At 46.1% G+C, this 26,954-nt stretch overlaps 1 protein-coding gene across 2 annotated transcripts in view; it reads right to left on the bottom strand.

Annotated features, from left to right (window-relative positions):
• The window catches only part of SLC23A2 (solute carrier family 23 member 2), a 125,407-nt gene that overhangs the window by 19,318 nt on the left and 79,135 nt on the right, over positions 1 to 26,954 (bottom strand). Inside the window, exons 6-9 of one of the 2 annotated variants that reach the window (XM_081096804.1) lie at positions 25,239 to 25,396; positions 10,830 to 10,918; positions 9,792 to 9,862; positions 8,732 to 8,913 (exon numbers count right to left, since the gene is read on the bottom strand). In XM_081096804.1, coding sequence (XP_080952930.1) covers positions 8,732 to 8,913; positions 9,792 to 9,862; positions 10,830 to 10,918; positions 25,239 to 25,396 — 500 coding nt within the window. The remainder of the gene's footprint in view (positions 1 to 8,731; positions 8,914 to 9,791; positions 9,863 to 10,829; positions 10,919 to 25,238; positions 25,397 to 26,954) is intronic. The other variant, XR_013996299.1, reaches the window with a different exon arrangement.

Below are 26,954 nucleotides of genomic sequence, written 5' to 3'. Positions count from 1 at the left end.
ACTCTTTCTCTTAGCATTTCTTGATGTAGAAACGAAAGTCACCATGTAAATGCTTTGGCTAAACTTCCCAAAATAAAACAAGAAAACCCAAAGCATGTACACACTGATGGAAGAAACTCATGCTATGTCAGAGAAAAAGACAGGCTGACAGATACAATACAGAGTAGAGTGTAATTATAACTACAAAGTAACTAAAAAACAAGCAACTGTCACACAAGTGTCCGTGTACACACGCACACACATACGTGCAAACAGTGAAGATGGGACCCAAAATGCTCAGAGGAATTGGCTTCAGGTGGCAATATAATATGCAAATTTGTTCCTACTTTTCTGTATTTTCTGGTTTACTTATAAGGAAAAAGATTACTTTTAAAAAGCAAAAAAGCTTCAATATTTAAGAAACTTATACACAGTAGATTGCAATATTAATATTAATACTTGTGAGATGTTTGTGTATGTCAGACATTATGCGAAGGTCTTCCCACCCATCATCTCAACCTTCTGCAGTAGCTTCTATAATCATCCACTTTAGAGAGACAAAGTCCAAGATCATGTCGCTCAAGTTTGCAGGGTGGGTGGGCCAGGACTCTACAGCCTAGACTCTGAACCGCTATGCAACACGGGCCATAAGGGCTGGGATGCCTGGGCAGGTGCAGGGGCCCCTGTACCCTGACCCACACTCCTGACCCAGCTGCACTGAGGCTACAGGAGGCAGTGATGTCGGGTGCCCTCCCTGCAGCAGGTCCCGACACATCCTCAGTCCAGTGCCCGAGTGTAGCAGGTGTGGGGTGGCTTCCCATCGCTGAAACAATAGAGGTGCAGTGATGTATTTCATCATCCAGCGGGACGCGCTCTTTCACTTATAACCCGAGATAGAGTTGGCAGGAAGAGTGGGAACAAAGCTAAGCTTAATTGTTCCTGGGCACGGTTCCAACGGCTGAGATGGAATTATCCGCTCCATTGACAGCAGTCAGTCAAGTGCAGTTCCACTGTAACACACCTAATGAGGTGGGGACTGCAGCCGGCTGGAGCACAGGCCTGTGCTCTGCTGTCTCCCTGCCTACCCTGGGCTTCGCTATCCCAGTGCCGGGGGTGGGTCTCTGCCCTACCACAAGGTCACCAGGCCAGTACCAGTTCAAGGTTGAAAACATGCATAGTACCCAAGCGATTCCAATTTCTCTGGGGTGGTGAAGTTGAACAACAAAAATGATATAGCAATGACACTAAAACTGATTTATTTTAAACTTAGACCAACATGAAATTTTCATGTTTTAAAAAATGCTATTGATTTATTTCAAAGTGAACATTTTGAGCCAAAAAGGTCCCACGTCTGCTATTACTGTTATCACTAAAGGCCCGGTGCACGCATTCATGCTCGGGTGGGGTCCCTCAGCCTGGCCAGCGATTGGGGCCATCTTGCCCAGTCACCCCTCCCCACGGGAGGTTGGCTGGCTGAGGGGGAGGGACCACAGGAGGTTGGCCAGCCATGGGTGGGAGGTTGGCTGTGGGAGCACACTGACCACCAGGGGGCAGCTCCTGCGTTGAGCCTCTGCCCCCTGGTGGTCAGTGCGCGTCATAGCTACCAGCTAGTCGTCTGGTCATAACGGTTATTTAGGCTTTTACATATACAGATTATTGCAGGTGATACCCATGTGACAATTACACCTGCACTATGGTGATCACTTTTCAAAGCACATTTAAAAAAGAATGCTCGGCCTGGCCAGCATGCATCAGTGGTTGAATGTCAACCTATGAACCAGGAGTTCACAGTTCAATTCCGGGTCAGGGCACATGGCTGGGTTGAGGGTTCGATCCCCAGTAGGGGGCGTGCAGGAGGCAGCTGATCAATGTTTCTCTCTCATCATTGATGTTTCTATCTCTCCTTTCCTCTCAGAAATCAATAACACCATATTTTAAATTAATTAAAAAGGGTGAGGGCCTTAGCCGATTTTGCTCAGTGGTTAGAGAGTCGGCCCGCTGACTGAAGGGTTGTGAGTTAGATTCTGGATCACAGTTGGGGCATGTGCAGAAGGCAACCAATCAATGTTTCTCTCTCTCTCTTCGTCCCTTCCACTCTCTCTAAAAAGCAATGGAATGGGATGAAGATTACCAAAAAAATAATTAATTAATTAATTAATTAATTAATTAAAAAAGATGAGGGACACACCCAGAGTTCAGGGAAGGACACCCTGATCTTGGGCCCAAATCTTGCAACGCAAATTAAGGGAGTAGACTGGCAGATGAGTGCTCATTTTCTTTCCACTCTAAAACTAGTCTGCTTCTAAGTTATGTTCATATGCAAATACACCTGTGGGGCAGGTAAGCCAGGCAGTCCCACAGCGGAGTCACGAGGTGGGGGGGGCGGGGGGGAGGGGGTTGCCCATGCTCACACACCTTGGCTGAACAGAAAAGAGACAAAAGGATCTGAGCCCCACATCCTCAGGCCAGGGTTCTGCCACCACAGCCAGCAAGTCCCACTTCACATTAATATACGGCTTGTTTGTTGACCTTCCTTTTACCTTACAAATATTATTCAAGAAACATACACTAAAATGTAGAGAAATTATAAAAGGCACATAAGCAAAAAAAAAAAAAAGACAATATCCTTAAGATCACCCATCATCCCACCACTGGTGACAACTACGCAGCATTCTGGTCTATTAATAGTGAACGGCTTCCATGCCTGGGATGCGTATGGGTCATCCTGGGGTTAGAAAGGGAGACAGGACAGCCTGCAGTGATCCTTGCCCTCGGAGCACAAACAGGTCATCCTCTGACCCAAAGTGGATCATACTTTACATGCTGCTGCCCAACCAGCTTGTAGCCCTATTAATGCCAGGACCTTGAAAGATAGAGATCTGCACCAGCACCTAGTGCTGCTCAGCATTCCATCTTACAGACGCAGTACGTCTTGTCTAACAATTCCCATAGGTGCGACCGGAGCAACAGAAACTGTGACGGATGGCCCATCCCTGGTGCCTGCCTGAGTGTGTCCTGATGACAAGTTCCCAGGGCCAGAACGGGTCTGTCAAACAGGAAATAACTTACGTAAAAGCTCCTGATGCACACCACCAAACATGAGCAGAAAGGTCGGGTGAACTTACAGTACTACCCAGGGACCCAGACACTCATCTGTTGCTCTCTGTACCACAGGGCCTTATATTTTAAAGTCTCTACCAATTTCATCAATTAAAAAAAACTTTCCATCCTGTACTTTCACATTCTTTCTTTACACATGAATTACTTAGTTCAGCATAGTTTGCAATAGCAAATATTTTAATCAACATTCATGAGTATCAACTGGGGAATGGTTAAAGAGATTACAGACTATTTCTATTTAACATTGTGCAGTTTTACAAAGAATGAAATAGATCTAAACACATTGTCTTGGGAAGGTGAGCCCAACAAAAAACGTTGGGGTGAAAATCAAATTATAAAATAATATAATGGTAAAGCTGTATGTGTATATATGCTTATGTTTATGCATAAACAACAAAAATATGAAAGGATAAATGTTAACTTTTTACTAGTTAATCATGAGCAGATTTTTTTGAGGATGGGAATTACTTTACCTTAGATTTCCCTGTTTATTTACTGTTAAATTTCAAATGGCTAGAATTTAATATTTGGGGGTTAGAGATAAAATGAGACTTCTCATGAGTGTTTGGTGATGGTACAGGAGGGCTTGTTACACTATTCTCTCTACTTTTGAAAAGGTTTGAAATTATCCCTAAATAAAAAAAGTTTTCTCAAGAAAAAAACAGTTCCCATTAAGGCCCTATGCAAGGTGTTAGAAATGTCACCACATTTACCTTCCCCTAAGAAATGTCTCTAAATGCCATTTCTATTGGAGTGACTAAGGGATCCATGCTGTACAACCTGATCCCCACCCTGACACACACACACACACACACACACACACACACACACAGCTAACGGAATCCTTGTGAATATGTGCTTTGATAACTGGGTAGGAAGGGTAACCCTTTTAAAACACTAATTAGCTATTTGTATTTCCTCTTATTGCTAAACTAGAGGCCCGTTGCAGAAAGATTCCTGCAAGAATAGGGCTTCCTGCGGCCCGAGCGAAGCAGAGAAGGGAGCGAAACCCCCCGAGGCAGGCTTCCCTCCCGCCTCGGTCGCCCCGCTTGCTTCCCTCCCGCCTCGGTCGCCCCGCTTGCTTCCCTCCCGCCTCGGTCGCCCCGCTTGCTTCCCTTCCGCCTCCGCCGCCCCGCTTGCTTCCCTCCCGCCTCGGCCACCCCGCTTGCTTCCCTCCCACCTCGGCCGCCCCGCTTGCTTCCCTCCCACCTCAGCCGCCCCGCTTGCTTCCCTCCTGCCTCCGCTGCCCCGCTTGCTTCTCTGCAGCTTCGCTCCCTTCTGCAGTGCTTGGCTTCCTTCCACGTTGTCTTCAGTCTTCGCTCCGCGCCTGCATATGCAAATTAATTGCCATCTTTGTTGGGTTAATTTGCATACTCATCTGATTTGGCTGGTGGGCGTAGCGGAGTGACACTAATTTGCATGTTTCTTTTATTAGTGTAGACTAGAGGCCCAATACACAAAATTCATGCAAGAGTAGGCCTTCCTTCCCCCGGCTGCTGGCACTGGCTTCCCTCTGGCACCCAGGACCCAGGCTTCCCTCCGGCCCAGCTTCATCAGGAAGGACATCTGGTCTAATTAACATATTATGCTTTTATTATTATAGATTTTCTTGTCTTAGGCATTGGTTAGCACATTCAGGACAACTTTAAATGACATGGTGGTAATAAGCATGCTTATCTTGGTTTCTGATTACAATAGGGAGGCCTGTTTAAGTCTTTTGTCATTAAAGAATGAGGCATTTTAATTAAAATCTTACTCATGAAAGATTATTCTATTCCCACACTGCAAACAGTTTGCAGTAGAGATATACAACTGAATTTTATTGTTTTTTGTAACTGCAATTTTTATTAATAAAATCCACATGGACCCATAATGGTTTTATTAATAAATCTACACTAATAAAAGAGAAACATGCAAATTGGCGTCACTCTGTTACACCCACCATCCAATCAGGGTGAGTATGCAAATTAACCCAACAAAGATGGTGGTTAATTTGCATATGCAGGCGCAGAGCGAAGACTGAAGACAACTGAAGACTAAAGAGGCTTGGCTTCTCCCCTGCGGCCGGAGCAAAGGCCTGGATCCTGGATGCCGGAAGCCAGGGGAAAGAAGGCCTATTGCACGAATCTCTTCGTCCAATGGGCCTCTAGGTTTCTAATAATCATCCTTCCTTAAGGTCCTGAAATAACACAAAATTCATTGTCCTTTTATTGTATTATCTATAGCAGCCTTTTCCCAAACCATGTTGTAAGTGACATTCTTCCCAGATGTTTACAGATGTGGCTCTAAAAAAATAAATTAGGTGTATGCAAAGCTGGATCCAAAGGCCCTTTCTGGGAGAAACTTCTGCACACTTGTGTTTTAAAAGATTTCATCAACTGTCAGAGGGGAGGTGGGGGGGAAGGACTGGATGAAAGAAGGTAAAGAGATGAGCCAAAGAACATATATACATAACCCATAGACACAGAAACAGTGTGAGGATGGCCAGGGGTGGGGGATGGAGGGAAGTGGGCAAAGGGGGGAAATGGGGTCACTTGTAATAGTATCAACAATAAAAATAAATTTAAAAATAATATTTTTAAGAAGGTTTACAGTAGAGAAAGATGCCTGAACATATCTGCCCTCAGCTCTGAGTGCTCCACACCCCAGGAAGAAAGAAGTTGGTCAGACTCTCTTTTTCATTAGCTCTGTTGGTATTTGCCATTAAGATAAAACTGACTGAGTCGTTTCCCTTCTTTTCTGAAGCTCCAGAAAAGTTAAATAGTGCAGGAATTCTCTCTTCCTTGAAGATGTAATACACTCACTGTCTCACCATTGGAGACCAGCGCTTCTTTTAGGGATAAAAGTCCTCTGACATTAGTCTCGACTTTCCCCAGGGTCATGGGTGAAGTCTGACCCCACTCCAGTCCGCCCCTCACTTACAGTGTGCTTACTAACTGACTCCTCTGTGACAGACGGCACGCCGGGTGCTTCAGGGTGCCCTGGTGATCAACAGAGTGGAGGCCTTGCCCAAACACAATGAACACCCAGGTGAAAAGATGGCCTCGTGGCAATTAAAACCATGAGAGCCCGGCCAGCGTGGCTCAGTGGTTGAGCATCGACCTATGAATCAGGTGGTCAGGGCACATGCAAGGGTTGTGGGCTCGATCCCCAGTGTGGGGCGTGCAGGAAGCAGCCGATCAATGATTCTCTCTCATCACTGATGTTTCTCTCTCTCTCCCTTCCTCTCTGAAATCAATAAAAAAAAAAAAAAAAAAAAAAAAAAAAAAAACCCAGAAACATAAGAGCAAAAATAAAAAGCTCGACAGAAGGATTTAAGATAAAGCTGAGGAAAATTCCTATGAATACAGAAAGAAGATGAAGAGATGAAAACCAGGAGAGGGAAGCAGAGGAAGAGTTTGGGGTCCAACAGTCTAGAAGTACCAGAAGGAGATGAGCAGGAATGGAGGGAGGGAGGCTTCGTGAAATAAGTCAAGGTCATTTCCCACCTGTGCACACTTGAGAGTCCAGTGCTACAAAGTCCTGAGTGCCCAGCGAGGTTTCAGACAACATGACAAGCCTAGCAGCTTCCATAAGTCTAGCATGTGTCTTATTGAAGCTTTCAGAGGAGGATGCAGAAGAGGCGGCTCTGAACAGATAATGGCCAAGCACTTTACAGCACTGAGAACCGTCAGGAAGGGAGCAGAAGAGAAGCCGGAGACCACACTGACTACTCGGTCAAGTGTGATCAGTGCGGTTACCATCGTCATTTTCTCAATTATCAGCAATTCTGAAGTTCCAATAAATAAGTTATATATAACTCTAACTACAAATTATTGATAACTGTTCTGTTTTTTGGTGTGTGTTTTTTAAGATTCTAAGTCATTTGGGGGTTTTGTTCACCATTTTGTTATTGATTTCTAAATTAACTATATGATGGTAAATACAATTTCTCCTTTTTGCAACTTACTGCATTTCACTGAATGAGCATTCTTACATGCCTTCTACACCAAACCTGGTGTGTGTATTACTCAACCTTCAATAAAATGAGAAAATTCAGAACAATCCTGGGTATTTTCACATACCTTCATTTGTAATATGTGGGTGATGATTATGCCAGGATCCACTTTATTGGTATAGCATGTTCTAACACAGAGGGGCAGGATTAAGTGTTATGGGTTTTGAAAACCAGGCCAGCCGCTTACTAGCTGTGTGACCCTAGGCAGCTAATCAGTGGTTCTCAACCTTCTTAATGCCGTGACCCTTTAATACAGTTCCTCATGTTGTGGTGACCCCCAACCATAAAATTATTTTCGTTGCTACTTCATAAATATAATTTTGCTACTGTTATGAATTGTAATGTAAATATCTGATATGCAGGATGTATTTTCATTGTTCGCGGCCCACAGGTTGAGAACCGCTGCTTTAGACCCTTATGCCTCGGCTTCCGTAGTGAGAACAACACTGATACCTACCTTAATTTATAATACGTGCAAGTGTTATGTATAGCAGTGACACATAGGCTCAGTAAGTGCTGCCTGTTATGGAATAATTACAGAATATTTCACAAAGCAATACAAAAACAATTGGAAATCCTCTTGTGTTATTAATTTATTACAGAAATCTTACTGATTGGTAAAATTCCAGTCTTGGAACTATTTCCCTATTATATGATCAACTCATCTACAGACACACAAGAGAAAGTGAGTTCTATTTGTGGTATACAGAATTCTGTGGCTCTAATTAATAATCACCTTACACTACTATCGAAGTCCTGGACATCTTTACTGACATTACTTAAAGGGGTAAGTGACATGTTTAATGGGCTTGAAGCTCTGTGCAGAAGGACCAGCGATGACTAGCAGGACTCTGGCCTCCACACATGTGTGAAGAGCTCCGCTTGGCCTGGGAGCCATGTCTCCTCCGATACCAACAGACCCTCCTGCTGCATCTGTCTCCTGCTAGTCGGGACATATTTTTGAGTCTCCTCTAAAGGATTCTAGGTATTTTTCTTTTTTTAAAATATGTTTTATTGATTTCAGAGAGGAAGGGAGAGAGATAGAGAGAGAGAAATATCAATGATGAGAGAGAATTCATTGATTGGCTGCCTCCTGCACGCCCCCAACTGAGGATCGAGCCCGCAACCTGGGCATGTGCCCTTGACTGGAATCGAACCTGGGACCCTTCAGTCCTCAGTCCGATGCTCTATCTACTGAGCCAAACCAGCTAAGGTGGATTCTAGGTAGTTCAATTCATGCAGACTTGGTATGACTTCAAAAGTCAAGAGCTAATGGCACCACGCGAAGTTTGAAACCTTACATCCTTTCCCCTACACATCGCTGCCAAGGTTTTGACATACCTTGACGGCAAGTCACTTCCCAACTCAGACTCTAAACACCATCAATTCCCTGGCACGAAGTGAATCAAGTTCAAACTGTCAGACCATTCTGACTTAAAACAAATCCTATCTCCTACAGTCAGAATGTCCCAAGAGGCTGCCCCTTGAGGGAGGTAAGGAGGGGAGAGTTTTACCGTCCACAACTTAAAACAAATCCTATCTCCTACAGTCAGAATGTCCCAAGAGGCTGCCCCTTGTGGGAGGTAAGAGGGGAGAGTTTCACCGTCCACAACTGAGTGGTGTCAGAACACTTACAGCATGGCGATGCCCCAGTGCTTCCCCGCTCTCTCTCCTGCCGCCTGGAAACCAGAGAGGCCAATGAGGGCCACTGTGGGCGTAATGGTCAGGGGCCCAATGTACTTCAGCAGAGCGCCGGGCAGGCCTAGGAAGCCGATGACCACTTCTATCAGTGAGGACATGATGATGGCTCCTTGAATCTGGAATAAGAGCAGGCACAGGCACGAGTAAGCTGCTTATAGTCACTACTCAATGTCACCCACATCCAAAACTGACAATTTTGTGAAGCATCAAGTCATTATACAACTGGCATGACACGGCTGGAAATTTCCTGGTGTGATGTATGACCAGACTAATGTAAGAATAGCATTATAGGACTGGGCACAATGCAACGTGCCTTTTCCGCTGATAAATGAGACAGGCGTAATTTATAATTCCTAAGGGACATTGCAATATAAAGCTCCTTGACTTTAAAAAGTGAGTCTCTGCAGGACACTTAAAAGACAGCACAATTGAAAAAATGCTAAAGGAATGTTTCTATTGTACAGAATAGTTGGGCTGATTCTGAATGAATGGTGAATGATCTTACAGGTTGTAAAAGATCTGAATAAACTGTCAGCCATTCTCATGTCTAAGGATTCCCACGACCTGTTCTGTTCAAGTGCACTGAATAGACAATTATCTTAATTCTTTCCTCAAATACGGGCACAAACACGGAGGCTGGAGTGAATAGTTCTGCTGCCTGCTGACAAGCCTCTGTAGCTCCTTCCAAAGGAGCCACGCCCCTCAGCTGGTTCCGCTGGGGGTGCCAGTGGGCAGGCCTGTGGGTGCACCAGAAAGAGGAGGGAAATGAAGGGTGAGAAACAAGACTGTCTGCTTGCACAAAGCATTTCTGCATGCTTTATGTTACAGGGATGCCATCTAAACTGAACGACGTCTTTAATGACAGAGATAAACATGTCAGTAGCTGAGAAGCAAGGGACGGCTTAGTCAAGCAACTGCCATTTCTTGGGCACAATCGACAGCGAAGCTGAGGAGAAACACAAAGCAGCCACGGGCAGGCACGCTCGGCCTTTACCTCGCGTATGCGGGGGTACCAGATGTGCTCTGTGTGCAGCAGTTCCGTGGTTCCGTTGACAAATGAAACATCTTGAAAACAAAAACAAAGACAAAATTTTTCTTGAAACAACACTGACATTTCACAAGACACATTCATTTCACTCTTTTTAAGAAAAATTTCCTCCCTGTCTTAAGTATATATGTGTAAATACCCATCCCTGAAATTCAACAGTGTGGCTTACCATACTGAGGGGCGGGTTCCCCAGCGCTAACTTAGCCGAATGTATTCATGGGCTGAAGCTCCCAGCTTGGCAGGAGCTGACTGAGCTGGTGATGCACATGGCTCGTGCCAGCCTCACACAAAGACCAACCCTTGCAGGCAGTTAACTTGCAAACCATTAGCAAGGCTGCCTAAGGTTTAAAAACCTCGACAAAACGGAGGGCCTTCTCCAGTTTCCAAATCAACTCAGTGGTCACCAAGTAACTCCAAGGAGCATGGAAGGAAATGAAAGCTGGAAAACTTTGTTCCTAGAACCTAAAAACGGAACAGTCTTTTGAGAGTACCACAGGTCTGGTTTTCTCAAGTCCCCTATCTTATCTTTTCCTGATCTTATCACTAAAGGGGAGAGGGAGGTGAAAGTCATTTGCAGAAAACCACAGCAGCCAGATCCTTAAAAAGCAGAGATGTTTCAGAGAAGGGATGCTGATGCAGCAAAGAGAGTGATTACTGGTGGTTCATAAAATCCACTGAAAGAAAGAGGCAGAAAAATAGCACAAATATTTTTCTCTTCATTCCCATACATATCCATCTCATTAGCATAGAGAAATGCGGTCCCTCTGGTCCTCACTTGCTCTGGGGTTAGGGATGAACGAGTGGACAGAGAGAGACAGAAACATGATCCACAGATGGGAGCGTTCTAAGCTGTTTGCTGGTCTGTGTGTTCTGTGCCTGATTCCGGACAGGATTTCAGGCTGCCAAGGGCAGCATGTCCAGGCCTCCCTTGTATCACCTGAGTTAAAGGACCCCAAGGACATATGTGGAAATAACTGCAATTACCTGTGGTGTTACATTTCCATTTATCTAAAGACAGGATGGCTCGAGCAGGGGCCAGAAATGCAAAAGCACTGGCCTGAAACAGGGGTAACCTAAAAGAAACGAGACCAAAACCATGATCACGGCATCAGGAACCACCGAGGTAGTTCACTATTTGATAGCTTAACAGTCTTTTCCATAGACAAACAGCACATGAGTAAATGCAGGCACACCTGGAAGAAAGAACCCCGGTCTGCAAAGATCGCCTCGGCCAGGCAGCCAGGGCCACTGGCTTCTCCATCCTCCCCTCTGCTGCTCTTCCCCCAGACAGGGCTGGGGAGCCCTGGAGTCAGCACCAGCACCCCAAGACGAGCCCTGCCATTGCCACCTTTCCCCTTGGGGGTGGGGTGTTTTGCATTTGGGAGTCTCTCTTTCCTGCTGAGCCTGTGAGCTCCTCATTAAACATCAGTGTATATCTTCTATTTCACCACCCTTCTCCTCCCCTTCAAATTATCGAATAGCATAGAAAAACATTTATCTTCCTGTTGTTCCATATTATAGTCAAAGACTGCCCTAAATCAGAGGTAAGCATCAAAATCATGTTAGGGTTCTATATCTATTGAGGAAAAGAAAAGCTGTAAGTTACAAACCAACAGTAGATATAATACTCTGCTTAATCATGAAAAGACTCAAATATTCTAAACCTTATTTTTAAAGGACCCAGAAAACGTGCAGACTCTCTGTAAAATCTCCTGCCCCCATCCTCCAACTAAATGCAGATACTCAGATTCCATCCTTCAACTGTATTTTAGATACGTCACATTAACTTTATGAACACTTGAGCTACTCAAATTCAAAAGATGTTGCTACAGCTGTATTGCTAAGGTGGCTTTATGGGCTCTATGAGACCCTGACCGCTACTGTTAACATACTTCAGGGTAAAATGAAAAACTGGCTCCTGTTTGCAGGGCTGGGAACTCCCAGGTGTCCAGATCCTTCTTAAATACCACGAAGCAGCCTGTGTGAGTGCCCTGGCCAGGGGGGCGGGGACCCAGCATCCCGCCCTGGGCTGACAGCAGGTCCCGCCCTGACTGAAACAGGAACTGGACTGGGAAGCAGAGTGGCTCTGGCTGGAGGACAAGCATCTGCTTTACAAGTGCAGTCGGCACACACCATTCTGAGCCAGAGGAGGGTCAAGATTCTCGTTCTCTGGCCATTTTAATCATGCAATGGAATCAACTAAGAGCAGGCAGGGGCCAGAAATTCAAGACACAGAGGCAGGCTGCACAGTACAGCCCAGATGCACTGCTGGCGGCCAGTCGCATGGGCATGCCCTCCACCAACCATCCCAGAGCACAGTACCGTCAAAAATGGAAGTGGCCCTCGAAGGGGTGGCTCAGTTGGCTGGGTGCCGTCCTGTGCACCGGAAGATGGTGGGTTCAGTTCCCAGTCAGGGCACATGTCTGGGGTGTGGGCTCGATCCCCAGTGAGGGTCATGCAGGAGGCAGCTGATCAATGTTTTGCTCTCACAATGATCTCTCTCTCTCAAAAATCAATAAAAAGTCGTAAAAAAAAAATGGAAGTGAAGTCACCTCACGTGGGAATGCGGTATATCAAAAGAGGGGAAAAAAAACTGCTTGATTTAGACAAATTCCTTAAGCACAATTTTTCAGAAATGTACAGAAAAGGTAAAGGGCGGTCAGCATCGAGTTAGAAATGGATGCCATCTCAAATGGTCTACGGGGCACCTGTGTTGTTGTCGTTTCTGATTTGAAGCGATGCATCTTAGGACCAGGGACCATGGGCTGCACTTAGAGAGCGTGTCCTTGGGAGCCACTGCAATCAGCACTGGCGCTGGGTTCTCCTTCTGGGGCATGACCTATACTCGACCTCAGTCTGCACTTGGCCGAGGCACCTTTCTGAGCAAGCATTTCATGGCATCACCCCGACCAGAAGCCCTAAGAGCACTGCAGCAAACAAACCAGCTCACTCACTTGCAAACACCCAGGACCCTGGGTTCCTCCGAAAGTGGGTGATAATTCCCGCAAGGGCTGCCCCGGACACAGTTTCCCGAGGGCGGGAAAAGGCTGCACGTGGCGGCTTACTGCCCACATTTGGCCACACACACTGTCTGCCACAGCAGTGCCGTCTGAAAGCAGCAGCAGTCGGCACCCCAGCAGGTACGTGTGGTCTCCGTAACGGGCAGCATAACTCAGCGGCTTGGCTGAATTACTCGCAGGGAAGTTGCTACAAGGGCATGTGCCTGCACTGAACAAGGGGCACTTCCCCAGTTAATGGTCAACCCTCGGCTCTCCTCTCTGCACCTCACTCACACCAGCATCTGACCCTCCCCAGGTAGCCAAGACTGCCTGCCATCTTATTTTGTACTGACGACTGGGAAGGAAAGCAATGAATCCCTGCCCTACTTCACACCAGGGGTTGGCAAACGGGCCCATGAGCCAAATCTGGCAAATTACCTGTTTTTATGAGTCAAGTTTTATGGGACACATCCACCCTCATCTATTTCCGAGGTGTTGACAGCTGCTTTCGAGCTTCAATGGGAGAGTCGGGCAGTCACAACAGAGACGATACGAGCCTGAAATATTTACTGCTTGTCCCTTGACAGAAAAAGCTGGCTGACTTTGTTTACAGGAAAATATATTTTAAATATGTGAAGAGGTGGTGGATTTTTTCAGACTTAAGTTTTTAAACTTGATAGTGTCACTAGATGTAAGAAAAACTCTGAGCAGATAGGCACCTTTGTCATGATACATCCCCACAGTGGGCTTTACCCCAGGACAGCAAAAGAACATTCCCAGCCCGACAACCAGCGTGGCTCCTATAAATCGGGAGGTCACAGTTCAGTTCCCAGTCAGGGCACATGGCCAGTTTGCAGTCTCGATCCCAGTGTGGGGCATGAAACAGGCAGCCAATCAATGATTCTCTCTCGTCATTGATCACTGATGTTTCTATCTCCCTCTCCCTCACTCTCCCTTTCTCTCTTTTCCTCTCTGAATAAATTTTTTTAAAAAAGAAAAGAAACCCTGCTGGTGGTATCCCATTTCCCCCTTGGTACCCAGGTGACCTCAAAACATCCTCTGGCCTCACATCTCACCAGCCCCTTCACACACCTGCGCTCCAAGCAAATTGGTCCAGGTTCTTGCCTCTGAGCCTCTGCGCATCCCTTCTCTTTTTCATCATTTCTAATATTCAATTTTTATTCATCATTCAAGGCACAGGCTAATACCACTTCCTCGAGGAAATATTCCAAGATCTCCTTCTTGGGATTTGTGATGTGTTCTTAGTCAGGACTCTCCGGCCGTGATTTCTATAAGTCACCCACCCCCAGGTCAGAAAGCTGGTTTCTGATTCCCCAGGGGTCACTGGTTAAAAATGGATATTTTGGGCCCTAGCTGACATGGCTCAGTGGTTAGAGCACTGGCCCTCAGACCAAGGGGTCACAGGTTCGATTCCTGGTCAAGAGCATATGCCTCAGTTGCACATTCCTCTAGCTCAGGTCAGGGCACATGTGGGAGGCAACCAGTCGATGTGTCTCTCATCTCACATCATTATTTCCCCCCCCCCCCCCCCGCCCCTCTTCTACTCTCTCTAAAATTCAATGAAAAAATATCCTCGGATGAGGGTTTAAAAAAGACAAAGAGTATATTTCTGATCTTACCATTTGCAACAACAGGAATGTACCTAGAGGGTATTATGCTAAGTGAAATAAGTCAAAGACAAATACCTTTATGATTTCACTTAATTGTGGAATCTAAAAAACAAAATAAAACAGAAACAAGCTCATAGAGAACAACTGATGGTTGACAGATGAAAGGGGGACGGGGGGGGGGGGGTCGGGTGAAAAGGGTGAAGGGATTAAGAAGTACACACTGGTAGTTACAAAATAGTCAAGGGGATGTCAAGTACAGCATAGGGAATAGAGCCAGTGATACTATAATAACTGGGTATTACACTTATTGAAGGGATCACTCATAAGTTACATGTCTAATAACTATGCCATACACCCAAAACTAATATAATATTGACTGTCAACTTTAATTTAAAAATTTTTTTTAATTTTAAAATGGAAATTTCTGAATTCCACTTAGTCCTGGTTAACAGGAGTCACATGTGGGGTCCTCGCATCTGAATTTTGAACAATGACTTCTGGGGGTGGCTGAAGCACAAAAAAGCAGACAACCCCTCTGTCAAATGAAAGGATTTATTCTGGTCACTTGATAACCATTTCTTGGGTGTCTGCTTAACACATTATAAGCAGGTACGATGATAGAAAAAACTATCCTTAGGCCGTTGAGGAGTTTCTGTTGTGTGAAGGAGACACTAATTGTGGCCACACGGGAAGCGTGGTGGGTGACAAGGCGATGCATGGTGCTGTGGGAGTCTGCAAAAGAATCACTTAGCATAAGGATGAGAAGCACGCCATCACATGTGCAAGGGGTTGAGTAGTCCAGGCAGAGAGAAGAGCACGTGTAAATCAAGAGCTACAAGCAGACCTGAATCCTGGAGAACTGCAGAGACCTTACTCGGGGAAAGCAGGGATTGGAGTGGCGCCGGCGGGCAAACGCCTGGCTTTCCTCTTGCAGGCCAGGGGAAAACTACTGGAGGGCCCTGCTCTGCAAAGTCCACTTTGGGAGAACTGGGAAGGCTCACCCTTAACCCCAAAGCTGTTCTCTGAAGGCATCCCGACAGGGTGTGGCCTGGCATCATTCGCGGTCTCACTCATCCTCTGGTGTTGGCTCAGATGAGCGGCCAGCCCCCAGCCCAGGGTAGGTCTCTGCATGTAGCTGGGCCTCTGTCCGCTGCCCTCACGGCACTGAAGCGACCTGTTCAGACACGCTCCCTACATGCTGATTTCACCCTGCGGGCTGACGTCGCCCCAACAGCGGGAACTGGGACCGTTTCAGCCATCACTGTATCCCCAGCACCAAGTTTCGCTTAATAAATAATAAACTGAAGGTGCTATTTACAAATATTATTGTCTGAAAGGAATTTTATTAGAGTAAAAATAAGAGGCTAAGTCTTTCCGCATGTTGATTTTAACTGCAAATTTGAGAGAGGACTTTTAGATGAAAAGCACTGGACAGAGAGTAGAGAGTAAAATGTGCATCAATGTTCAAGAGAAAAGCAGGTAACTATCCCAGTCCCCAAAGACTGCAATTGTAAAACAATCTCTAAGAAACATAAAGGGGTTTGGCTTTGAGGAGCTATAGTTTATTTCTGAATCTGCCCTTAGGAGTGTGTGTCCTAAGTGCCTATAAAGAAAAGCAAAACACAACTTGTCCCCCCAAAAAAACCTTCTCTCAGTTGATAACACTGCCCTGTTGTTAACTGTACGTATACACCCATCAGTCAGCGGAAGCGCTGGAGAGTAGCTTGTAGATGTGGTGCATTCCACCCAAATACTTTAGCAGGTATCACCTAAGAATGAGTGTATTCTCCTCCATCATCGCCTCCCTCCCATTACACCCAAGAAATGTGAAACTAAGTTAATAATGTAATCTAATATCCAGACCATACGTTTCTGCTCATAAAAGTGCTCACGTCTGCCCCACTCCCCCAATCTCATCAGAGCCCCTATACTGTGTGTGGTTATCCAATGTCGTGCTTAGAGCCAGGCTAAACCATTTTGGCCAGGAGACTGCTGGGGTGTGGCGCCCTCCTCATTGCCTCACGTCAGGAGGCCTGAGGCCTGTCGTCAGGTGTCCCCACCAGGTGCAATGCTTGGTTAGGGCAGTGACTGCTGGCACTCTCCATTTCTAAAAGTACCTTTTCCCTTCTGCAATTAATAAATTTGTAGAGTGATTCTTAGTCTGTGAAATTATTATATCCCCACTAGCTTATTAACAGTCTTACATAGTGGGCCTAAAAATTACTAGTTTCTAATTTTATCATTCCATCCATATTTATTAGTGTCCTTTTGTAAAAAAAAAAAAAAAAAGAAAGCTTTCCTTTTTGTCCAATTTTATCTCCCTCTTTTTTACACCATCACTACAGATAAATGGGTTCCCTTTTTATATTCGGTTCTATAATTCACTTCCATGACTGTTCTTTTCAATAATTAAATTGTCCTGAACTTGCCCAAAGCAGCCTGTTCAAGCAGGTTCCCTTTCCCCACACCTCTCCCTCACTTTTTGAGCTGTTCCTTGCTTTCTGGCATTAGATGTTACAGGTTCAACTTGTACTTTTCTCAGCCCTGGCGTCAAGCACTTCTCCAAGGAGTCCAGGTTCATTTTGGCAGAAAATGTTATTTAGAAACCAAGATCTGAGCACTAGGTGGCTCGCTGTTACTGGGTATCCTATTTTTTTTAACTGGTATCATTTAGTGAACAGAGATACAATATTTTTAAATCAAAATGACCCTTCCACTTCAACACAATTGAAAGATTACCTTCTTCTCATATACATCTCTCCTCCTACACTGAGCATCCTGATTTCCAACGTTCTTACTGATTTGTTCTATGCTACAACATCACAGGACAGTTCCAGAATTATACCTACATTACTAACAACAACACTACTGAGTATAAAATTTCTTTTCTTTTGTCCTTAGAAAATATCCTATTCAAGGTATGCAAAGTACTGTTCTAAAGTCTGTGAATTAATTCTTTTCTTCTATGTGGTTAGCAATTTGACATATAGTTACGTTTATTTATTTCTGTTCATTTTCAATTTTAGGGTTTGCTTTGCTTCATCCTTTTGGATTTTATGTTTTGAATATGTTGAACAGTTACACAGTTTAAAAATCAAACCATATGAAGAGTTATACTAAAAGGTCTCACTCCCATCCCTAGCCGCTCCAACCCATTCATACTGTAGTTAACCATTTTCATCTGTTCCTCACTTCTCCTTGGTATTTCTTCTTTCTTACCAAACATACATACACATAACTTTTTTGCAACTTGCTTTTTCAATATATCCTGAAACAGGCCAGAGAGGCTTTCGCCATTCTTTCTCAGGGCTGCACAGGACCCTGCTGTGTGCTGACCCATAGCAGTCAATCCCTTGTAGATGGACCCTTAGGCTGTTAATTTTGCCATTACAAATTACACAGCAAGAAATAACTTTCGGTGTATTATTTTGCAAATGTGGGCATGTATCTTCAGGATAAATTTCTAGAAGTGGGGTTATTGGATCAAATGGCAAATGCATATGCAGTCTAGATTGTACAATTCCTCTCCATAAGGGCTGCCCTATTTTCGCTCCTGACAGCAATGTGTAAGAAACCCTACACTCCCATAGCCTTGGCGAAAGAGCGGCTGGTCGGGGTTTTCATTTTTTGTCTGACAAAGGGGAAATGGTATCTTAGGGTGGCTTTCATTTATGTTTCTCTTATCCGTCAGTTTGATGAGGATCCTTTCACCGGGTGAAGAAAGGCCACGGCATAATGGTTTTTGTGAACTGCCTGTTCATGTCTTTTTGCTCTCTTCTATATGATTTTTTGCTATTTTTTAACACTGATTTTAAAAAGTTATTTTTATAGTGAAGACAGTAGAGCATCTCTGTGATACGATACAAATACTTTCTCCAGTTTGTCATTTTGTCTGTTTATGGTGTATTTTTACAAAGTTTAAAAACATGTTCTTATATTCAGTGTCATCAAATTTACCATCCTTGTATGGTTCCTGGAGTTTGAGTTTAAAGGTTTAAAAGCCCACTTTTAGATTAAAAAGGGAAATCACTCTGATTTCATTCTAGTACTTAGTTTTCATGATTCTTGCATTTTATTGCTAATTCATTTTGAGTTGATTAAAGAAAACTCAACTAAAAGCAAGTGTAACCATTATCTTCAAGTTCATGTTATTCTGGTTTTATAGATAAACACTAAAAACTGTATGAGCTCTTCTGGCCAGCACTGTCAATCGGAGAGGCTCCTGAAGAGCCTCGGTGGGGAGGAAGCAGCTGACTGGCACCCGTCTCACGCCCACCCCCCCGACCCCACCCCCCCGACCCCACCCCCGCCCAGAGCTCATAGCAGCAGGCTTGGCTCAGACAGTGCGCAGGAACCCGGAGGGCTAGTTGGGTGTGATTTTGATAACCTCCTTTTCAAACATGACAGTATCACCTATTTCAGGTCAAGGGCTAGTAGCCTAAACTACCTTCATTACTTAAAGATCTAAGGAGGCCCAGGGAGGCACGAGAGAAGTCCTTGGGGTGTGGCAGTGTTCTGTTGGGTGGGTTATATGACTATATACGTGAGTAAAACCTTATATAACTGTACATATAAAAAAGGTTCAATGTTACTGTATGCCAATTACCCCTCAATAGTTTTGATTTAAATTATGTCTATAAAGTAAGTGTCTTGCCTGGCTGGCGTGGCTCAGTGGCTGAATGTCAACCTAGGAGGTCAAAGTTGAACCAGGAGGTCAAAGTTCAATTCTCAATCAGGACACATGCCCAGGTTGTGCGCTCAACCCCCAGTGTGGGGCAAGCAGGAGGCAGCCAATCAATGATTTTCTCTCATCACTGATGTTTCTATCTCTCTCTCCCTTTCCTTTCCTCTCTGAAATCAATAAAAATACATATATTTTTAAAAAAGGAATGGAAGGAGGATGACATCACATTCCTGAAGTACTAGAGTGATGTTAAATAGTTAACAAAAAACACAATATTGGAAAAAGACAAAAGCTTCCCTTTGGTATTTGGTGAGCAGCTCTGTCCTCTAGGCCTGTGAAACACTGCCCTAATCCTGCACAGCGTTTGCGACGACAGTCACCTGGCTGAAAGGATGGCTGAGAGGGAGGGACAGTGGGCCATGAGGAGAAGAAGGAGCCATTCAGAGCATGTGAGAATGTGCAGGGCAAGGAGGATGTGACAATCAAAAAAAAGACTGGAGAACTGGATTCATTCACCCCATATGCCCTCAGAGGACACAGGCAGTCTCCTAGTCCCCCGGAGCATCAGAAGTATGGACAGAGAAGCAGTGTGTTAGGAGAAGGGGGAAGACCACCAAGAAGGATCGAGTCGAAGGAGCAAAGCTGATGGCAGTGGCCATGGAGCACGATGCCCAACCGCCCCTATGCTCATCAGAGACGCTGCTGGCAGCTGCCCCAGCCCCAAGCTCACTGCAACCCCTCTCCCTGCCTGCACCTGTCTGCCTCCTCCCCTTCCAGAGGCCCCTCAAATAATAAGCGCCCACAGGCGAGTGTGGACAGGTGCCCAGGATTAACCAGAAGGAGGCCCTGAGAGGTCAGGCGGCTTGCCCACAGTCACATGAAAAAGGTGGAATGAGAGCGATGTCTCCGCCAGCCCCGCAGCCGTCAGGGGGTGCAGGAAAGCTCCCTCCTCCACGGTCATTAGCATCAGGTTCTCACGGGGCCCATTTCATTAATATACAGGGTGAGGCAAAAGTAGGTTTACAGTTGTTCATATGCAAAATATAGTCATTAATAATAATACAAGAATAAATGGCTTCACATACTCACAACTGTAAACCTACTTTTGCCCCACATTATACTACCTAAAACTTGTAGTAAATGGACAGTAACAGTAATTTTTTTAATTTGGTGGGGGAGAGCCCAATGTAAAGTCACCTATATAGTAATTTTTGCAAAATTTTCACCCTGAATCAACCATGCCTCTAGCCCCACCTCCCAGTTTAGAACAAATAAGGGGGGAGGAGGGGAGGTTGTAGAACAAATCAAATACCACCATAAGGACACAGACAAATTCACACCACAGAACACTTGACAGACAACTGGCCTAGGCTCTTTACAAGGCGGTGATATGGAGGGAAAAAATGGGAACTGTTTATTATTGAGGCCAGAGAGATGCAACAAACAAATGCACCACATGAACTTGACTGGATCCTGGTTCAGGGAAGTGGAGGGACTAGACCTAAAAGACATTTAGGGACACCTTGGGAAGTTAAATGTGGTGATATGGATGATATGGCAGAATGGCTGTTGTAAGTGGTTATTGCAAAGGAGACCCTCATTCCCAGGAGATATTTAGGGTGAACTGGCATGCTGTCTGCAACTTTACTTTTAAGCAGTTCAAAAAAGTACATACGCACCCCACACAAAGTGCATATACAGAGAGTGTGGGGGAACCCCAGTCTCCCCACCTCAATCTAAGCACTGCACCCCTCGATTCTCCCAAGTCTTATCAATAATAGTTCAAAGCCCTGGACTTGAGACCTTGAAGTATCCTGGAGTGGTCCCCATACCTAGTGACACACAACATATATAGGCCCCCAGACCCAAGGATATGGAAGTGGGGGACGCTGCCTTCTCAGGGCAGATGACAACACCGGTTACCACAACAAGGAGAGCCTACAGTCTTTCCTTTTGCTGGAGAGCTCAGTGAGGCCTCCAAGAGGTGCCCAAAGCAAAAGGCTGGAGGTGACCCCCTAACACAGAGCCTGCCACACCTCAGGGAAGTCAGTGTGGCAGGCAAGGGGCAGGTGCCGAAGGATCTCTTTCACCCCCAGCTCTGCACTGACACCCAGGGGGTGGGGGGTGGGGATGATGCCCCGAGATGGCTGCAAGCTGGCTCGCACCCATGCCCTGATCTCTCAGGATTTTAAAGGCTTTGTACTAATTCCTGGAACAAGTCCAAGGTGTGGCTGGGATTGACATCACAATCAAACAGAACCAGAGATGTTGAAACTTCACTCAAGGAAACCTCACTCAGGGAAAACCTAGTTGAAAGCAAAGTGCAGGTCAAGGTCAAAGGGAGGAGGAGGAAAAGGTGGGAGCAGGAGAAGGTGAAAGAAGCAGGCATGGCACAGACCGCCCGCCCGCTGCAAGCAGAAGCTCTGGGAAGCAGGAAAGCCACAGAAGTCCCACCCCTGGGCCCGGGACCTGTGCCAGGGGAGATGTGCAGTGAAGGAAGGAGGCTCTGCAGCCCACACTGCCCCAGACATATTTTTTGTGGCCTCAGCCCAGCCCGTGGGAAACAGCCTCCAAAGGAATGATGTGACATCTCACAGCTGCAGTCGGCGCGCATGCTCAGGCTTGCAGAGGCGCGCGTCTGTGTCCCCTTCACTGTCTCCCTACCAATTCTGAGTTTTTTATGGGATGGAGCAGATGTCTGAGAACAGCGGGCCCCTCTTCCCCGGGGTACCCGTGTGAAATGAGGAAGAGCGATGGCCTGCCACTGCCCACAGTTCGGGAGGCTTACACTTTCTTCCTCTGAGCTAGAGCTGCAGCAGTCTTAGCTTCCTCAAAATAAAGGGCCCCCTCCTCTCAAGCACAGACCATGGTTGGTCTCTAGGTCCCAGGCACCGGCGGCATCCAGTGCAATGGAGATATCCAGTACTCGTCAGGTGGTCGGCAAAGAGCAAAGAAGCATACAGAACGCACACACAATACTATAAACCAGAAATGTCAGAAAATCCATCTTAGAAATCATGAAAGCTGAACATGAAAAACTTTTTCTCTTGCTGCTCTAAGCCTAAGTGCTGAACTGCCTCCCAGCACCACCACCCGCACCCCCGCCCCCAAAAAAACCACCAACAACCATAAAACAAACACATGCACAGGCCATCTGCAATCCATGGCCGACACAGGGAATAGACTCCACTCTTGGCTAGTCAGCGGTTCCCTCCTGCACGGTCCCCCCCAGCCCTCCCCACCTAACAAACCTTGGCCCCAATTGCTTTCTCTGTTTATTTGATCCTGTTGTGACCAGGAAGTAAAATACACAAGACTGTTAAAATGATCATTCACAGCCTATGGTAAGTGTCTACGTTAGCATTTAGCAAAACTGAAAGGCTTTTCATGTTATTCGTGCATAACTCCCCAAACATATTTCAGGAAGTTTATAATCCATGAAAGCACAATAGGTCCATTAAAATAATGGCCAATGTCATCCACAGAACACCTTAGGAAGAGCCTCCTCTCGTTTTCTCAAAAGGAAACCAAGCTGGAGAACTCACCTGCCCAGGCCCCTCTAACCTCTCATGCTTGCTTGTTCCACTCCCCCGCGTATGAAGGAGAAGAAATCATCATTTGCCACAGTTTGTAAACTCGTGGTTTATACGGGGAACTGTAGGTTCTGACTGCCCATGGGATTACAGTTTATCATTAAAATATCCAACAACTTGATGTAACCGGCACTGGCAACGCGGCTGACCATGCTAACCTTGGCCTGAGTTGCACACCGTGCATATTATACCACAATATCGATATCTTCATCCCTTCTTCCTATCAACCAACAATTCTCAACTGCAGGCACTGCCCAAATTTACAGACAGTTTCTGCTATAAGCTCCTTGATGAATCAGCTGTTTAGAGAGAAAAAATAAAAATAAAAATTTCCCCAGAGAACCAGTGCCCTATGTACAAAATAAGGCTCCCAATTCAGCCAACAAAAGCTTTTTAGTCCACTCTGGACTTGGAATACAGAACCTTAAATGCATATCAAAAGAATGAAAGCTGTTGCCAGCCAAATTTAACTACCTGGATTTGTTTTCTCCTGCTTCCTGGTACTGACAAAATGAATCAAGTCCTCCCTGGAATGCCCAGAACACACCTCCTTCCTCTAGGTCAGTGGTCGGCAAACTCATTAGTCAACAGAGCCAAATATCAACAGTACACGATTGAAATTTCTTTGGAGAGCCAAATTTTTTTTTTTTTTGAGAGCCAAATTTTTTAAACTATATAGGTAGGTACATTGTTATTAACTTAATTAGGGTACTCCTAAGCTGGCCTTTCCTAAAAACATCCTCAAACTGATTGAGGTACGTTCGCTGAGGTCGACCCCTTCCAACTCTCCCATCCACACTCGTCTTGTATACTTGTTTCGTCTATCTCCTTTCGTTCATCCTCTCTGTATGTCCAAACCATCTCAACATACCTTTCTCAATCCTCGACACTACATCTTCTTTCACTCCACAACGCTCCCTAAAATTAACTTAATAAACTTTACTTAAAGTTTTAAGTCAACTTCGCACTGTACATGCGCACCCGCACGTGGTATTTTGTGGAAGAGCCGCATGTGGCTCACAAGCCGTGGTTTGCCGACCACTGCTCTAGGTCAATGGCACCCTGACCTTCCTCTCAGCGTCCCCTAAGGAGACCTTCCCTTCTGAGGTAAGGGATTTGCTCAGCATGGTGGCCACAGGCAGTCAGTCCTGCAGGGGCTGGGGTTTTGAGAACTCCAAGAGCTGGCCAGCCCCACAGCCTTCAGACCACATGGCTCCCTCCCATCAGCAGACCTGCAAGGAAACGGCCACTTCCCTTCCCAGGCGCTGCCTGTGCCACCACCTGGAACACCCCAGCACTGCTCCTGGGTCTCCCACACGCTCACGGTCCCTGTGGATTCTGACTCATTGGAATACAGTCCATGACCCCAGGCTGCCGCCGTACTATCGCCCTCTCTTTCCCCCAGAAGGCAAGGCAAAGCCCTTCCCCAGAGTCCCTCCCATAGAGCAAGAGACAGAACCAGAACTCAGAAGCTTACTCCCTACCCTTCCCAAGAAGAGTCTGTCCCTGCAGGCTCCACCCCGTGAGCAGAGCCTCCGGGTAGAGGAAGAGGCTGCAGTGTGAAGAGAGCCAAAGAGGGGGCAGGAGAAAACAGCAAGCCCGCAGGAGGCGGCAGGAGAGAGGGGCTCTCCTCCCGTCCTCAGCCAGCTCCTCGCCCGTTTAAGCTGGGAGCAGGGAAGCAAAGGTGAACAATCAGAGCCCTGGCATCAAGGAAGGGAGCACAATCCAACAGGAAAAGACACAGAAACAAAAAAGGACACAGTGGAAGAAGAGCCACGTTAGAAGAATGAACACAAGATGCATGTGTGGGAATTGAGTGAACAAAGGAGGCTTCGAGGAGTCGGGTGCTTCAGCGAGGAGAGGAGCAAGCCAGACTGGAAGGATGGGCAGGGTGCATGGGGTGCTGGGGCACACAGCACAGCGGGTGAAACAGCAGGTGGCTCAGGGAGGTCACCCCAGGGAGAGCCAGAGAAGGGGACAGCAGGGATCAGAGGCACGGCTGGAAAGGCAGGGGACAGACAGAGAGCCATGGAGAAGCTTCAAAGGTGGGCACATCCTGGTTTTAAACAGGGAGTGGGGCTGCAGCCTGGCAGCTCCGAGGAAGATGCCAATGTTGGGAAGAGGGCTCGGGGGCTGGTGCACAGAGTGGGGCAAGGAGAGTGGCCCTGGGGGCATGGAAACCAACTGGGAACCTAGTGCAACAGCCCAGGTCTGACTAAAGGAACGTGGCAGGACGGGCACTGGAGAGCTTGCCCTGCAGCTGGAGGGATGGAAGGAGCTGAGAGCATCAGACTTTCCAGCGTGCACAGCCAGGCGGGGGGTGGTGCCATCCACCAAGAGAAGACACACGGTGCAGGGTGGGTGGGGGCAGGGCTCACTACAACACCCACCCGCCAGTCAGTCCTTCTAAGCTGCCGAGGTAAACGGTGTTGTTCGATGCCTTCCTCACAGGGGCTTCGGGGTCCCATTTAGTACTCCAGTCTCACCTGCACCCAAACGTCGTCTGCAGCAGAGTTGTGATTCCCACACAGAAGAAAATGGTCCCAATGAGCTGGCTGGTGGCCCACTGGTCGTACCCCACACACATGGCGTCGGCCAGCAGAAAGGGCACCGCGATGGTGCCGCTGAAGCAAGTCAGATAGTGCTGTGGGTGACAGGGAGACAGAGGAAAGAGTGAACCCTTCCCGTTATTTTCTCATTTCATCCTAACTCACCCCTCCAATGTTTTGTTTCGTTTTTTAAAAAAGGAACTCTTTGGTTTGCTTAGGTACACACGAGTATCATATACCAAATCATATTTCTTTTTCAGTATTTCTCCTTTCCATTACATTTCCATTATACTTGTATCATTACTTATTATTCACATGAGTCCAGGTCAGCATATAAAGGAAACACTTAATGCAATCATTATTTTATTGATATTTTACTCCTGCAATTCTTACTGGAATTACCTGCTTTTTTTTCAAATGCTTTTCAGTATCAATTGCTAAAATCATACATCTTTCTCCTCTGATTTGTGCACATCAATTATTTTGCATGGAACCATTCTTGAAACAAACTCCAGGAGTCTTGCTATATCTTTCTTCTGCAGTTTGACTTGCCAATATTTTATGTAGAATTCTACATCTGTATTCTTGAAATAATGGGCCTGGGGGTTAAAATTCCTTACACAGGGTGTTTCCCCAGCCTTTTCTATGGTGGCATTGTTTCATAACAATCAGGGAAGGGTTGAGGTCACACAGGAGCTGAAGAATGCTCCACAAAGAGCCAGCTCACTCTCCTTTGGGGGCCCCACCTCCACTCCCAGTAGGATATTCCTAGCAGCCATGCTCACTTCCCTTCCTCCCAGGGGCCTGCTTGTTCAGTGCCTGCTTCTGTTCGGCAAACCCAATTTTATTCCCAAGAGTTCCCCATCTCTGCTCCTATTTGCCAAAATGTGTTGCTTGCAGCCCATAAAGCCCAAATTTCATAACACTAATAGGTGTTTCATGCAGGAAACAGAACATTCCCATCCAGGACTTCTCAGGGATGCTCACAAGCTTAAGAACATTGTGCATCGTCAAGGGCATGATGCATGCAGGGTTCCCAATCCCATTTGACCAGGGAACATTTCTAGAAACACCTAGAATATAAACATTTTAAAAAGCAAGTCTCCTCACTCTGTTTCAGGATGTTCAACCCAAGGAAAATTATCCCCACGACCACTCAGCTCCTTGGGTCGTGACTTATCCTTTATTAGACACCTTTCAGGTCAGGTAACCAAGTGCTGTGATACCTAAAGGGGGTCGGGAGGGCTGGAAACCCAGACCAAAGCATCAGCTGTCGGGGCAGGTACAGCCTCACCTCCAAGTGCATAAACCTGTCTGGGCAATGAGACCGAGTTTCTCAGCATCTGAAATACCCCAGGTTAAACTGTCATTCAAACTTAAAAAAAATGAAGAATGGAAAGTCAGACCTGAGAACAGAGTCTAGCTATGCTGAAAGCTATCCATTGTCTACACCAGTGGTCGGCAAACTCATTAGTCAACAGAGCCAAATATCAACAGTACAACGATTGAAATTTCTTCTGAGAGCCAAATTTTTTAAACTTAAACTATATAGGTAGGTGCACTATTATTAACTTAATTAGGGTACTCCTAAGGCTTAGGAAGAGCCACACTCAAGGGCCAAAGAGCCGCATGTGGCTCGCGAGCCGCAGTTTG

The sequence above is a fragment of the Myotis nattereri genome (genome assembly GCF_964212035.1).
Source record: "Myotis nattereri genome assembly, chromosome: 8".
Classification (NCBI taxonomy): domain Eukaryota; kingdom Metazoa; phylum Chordata; class Mammalia; order Chiroptera; family Vespertilionidae; genus Myotis; species Myotis nattereri.
This window is presented reverse-complemented; position numbering and strand designations above follow the sequence as displayed.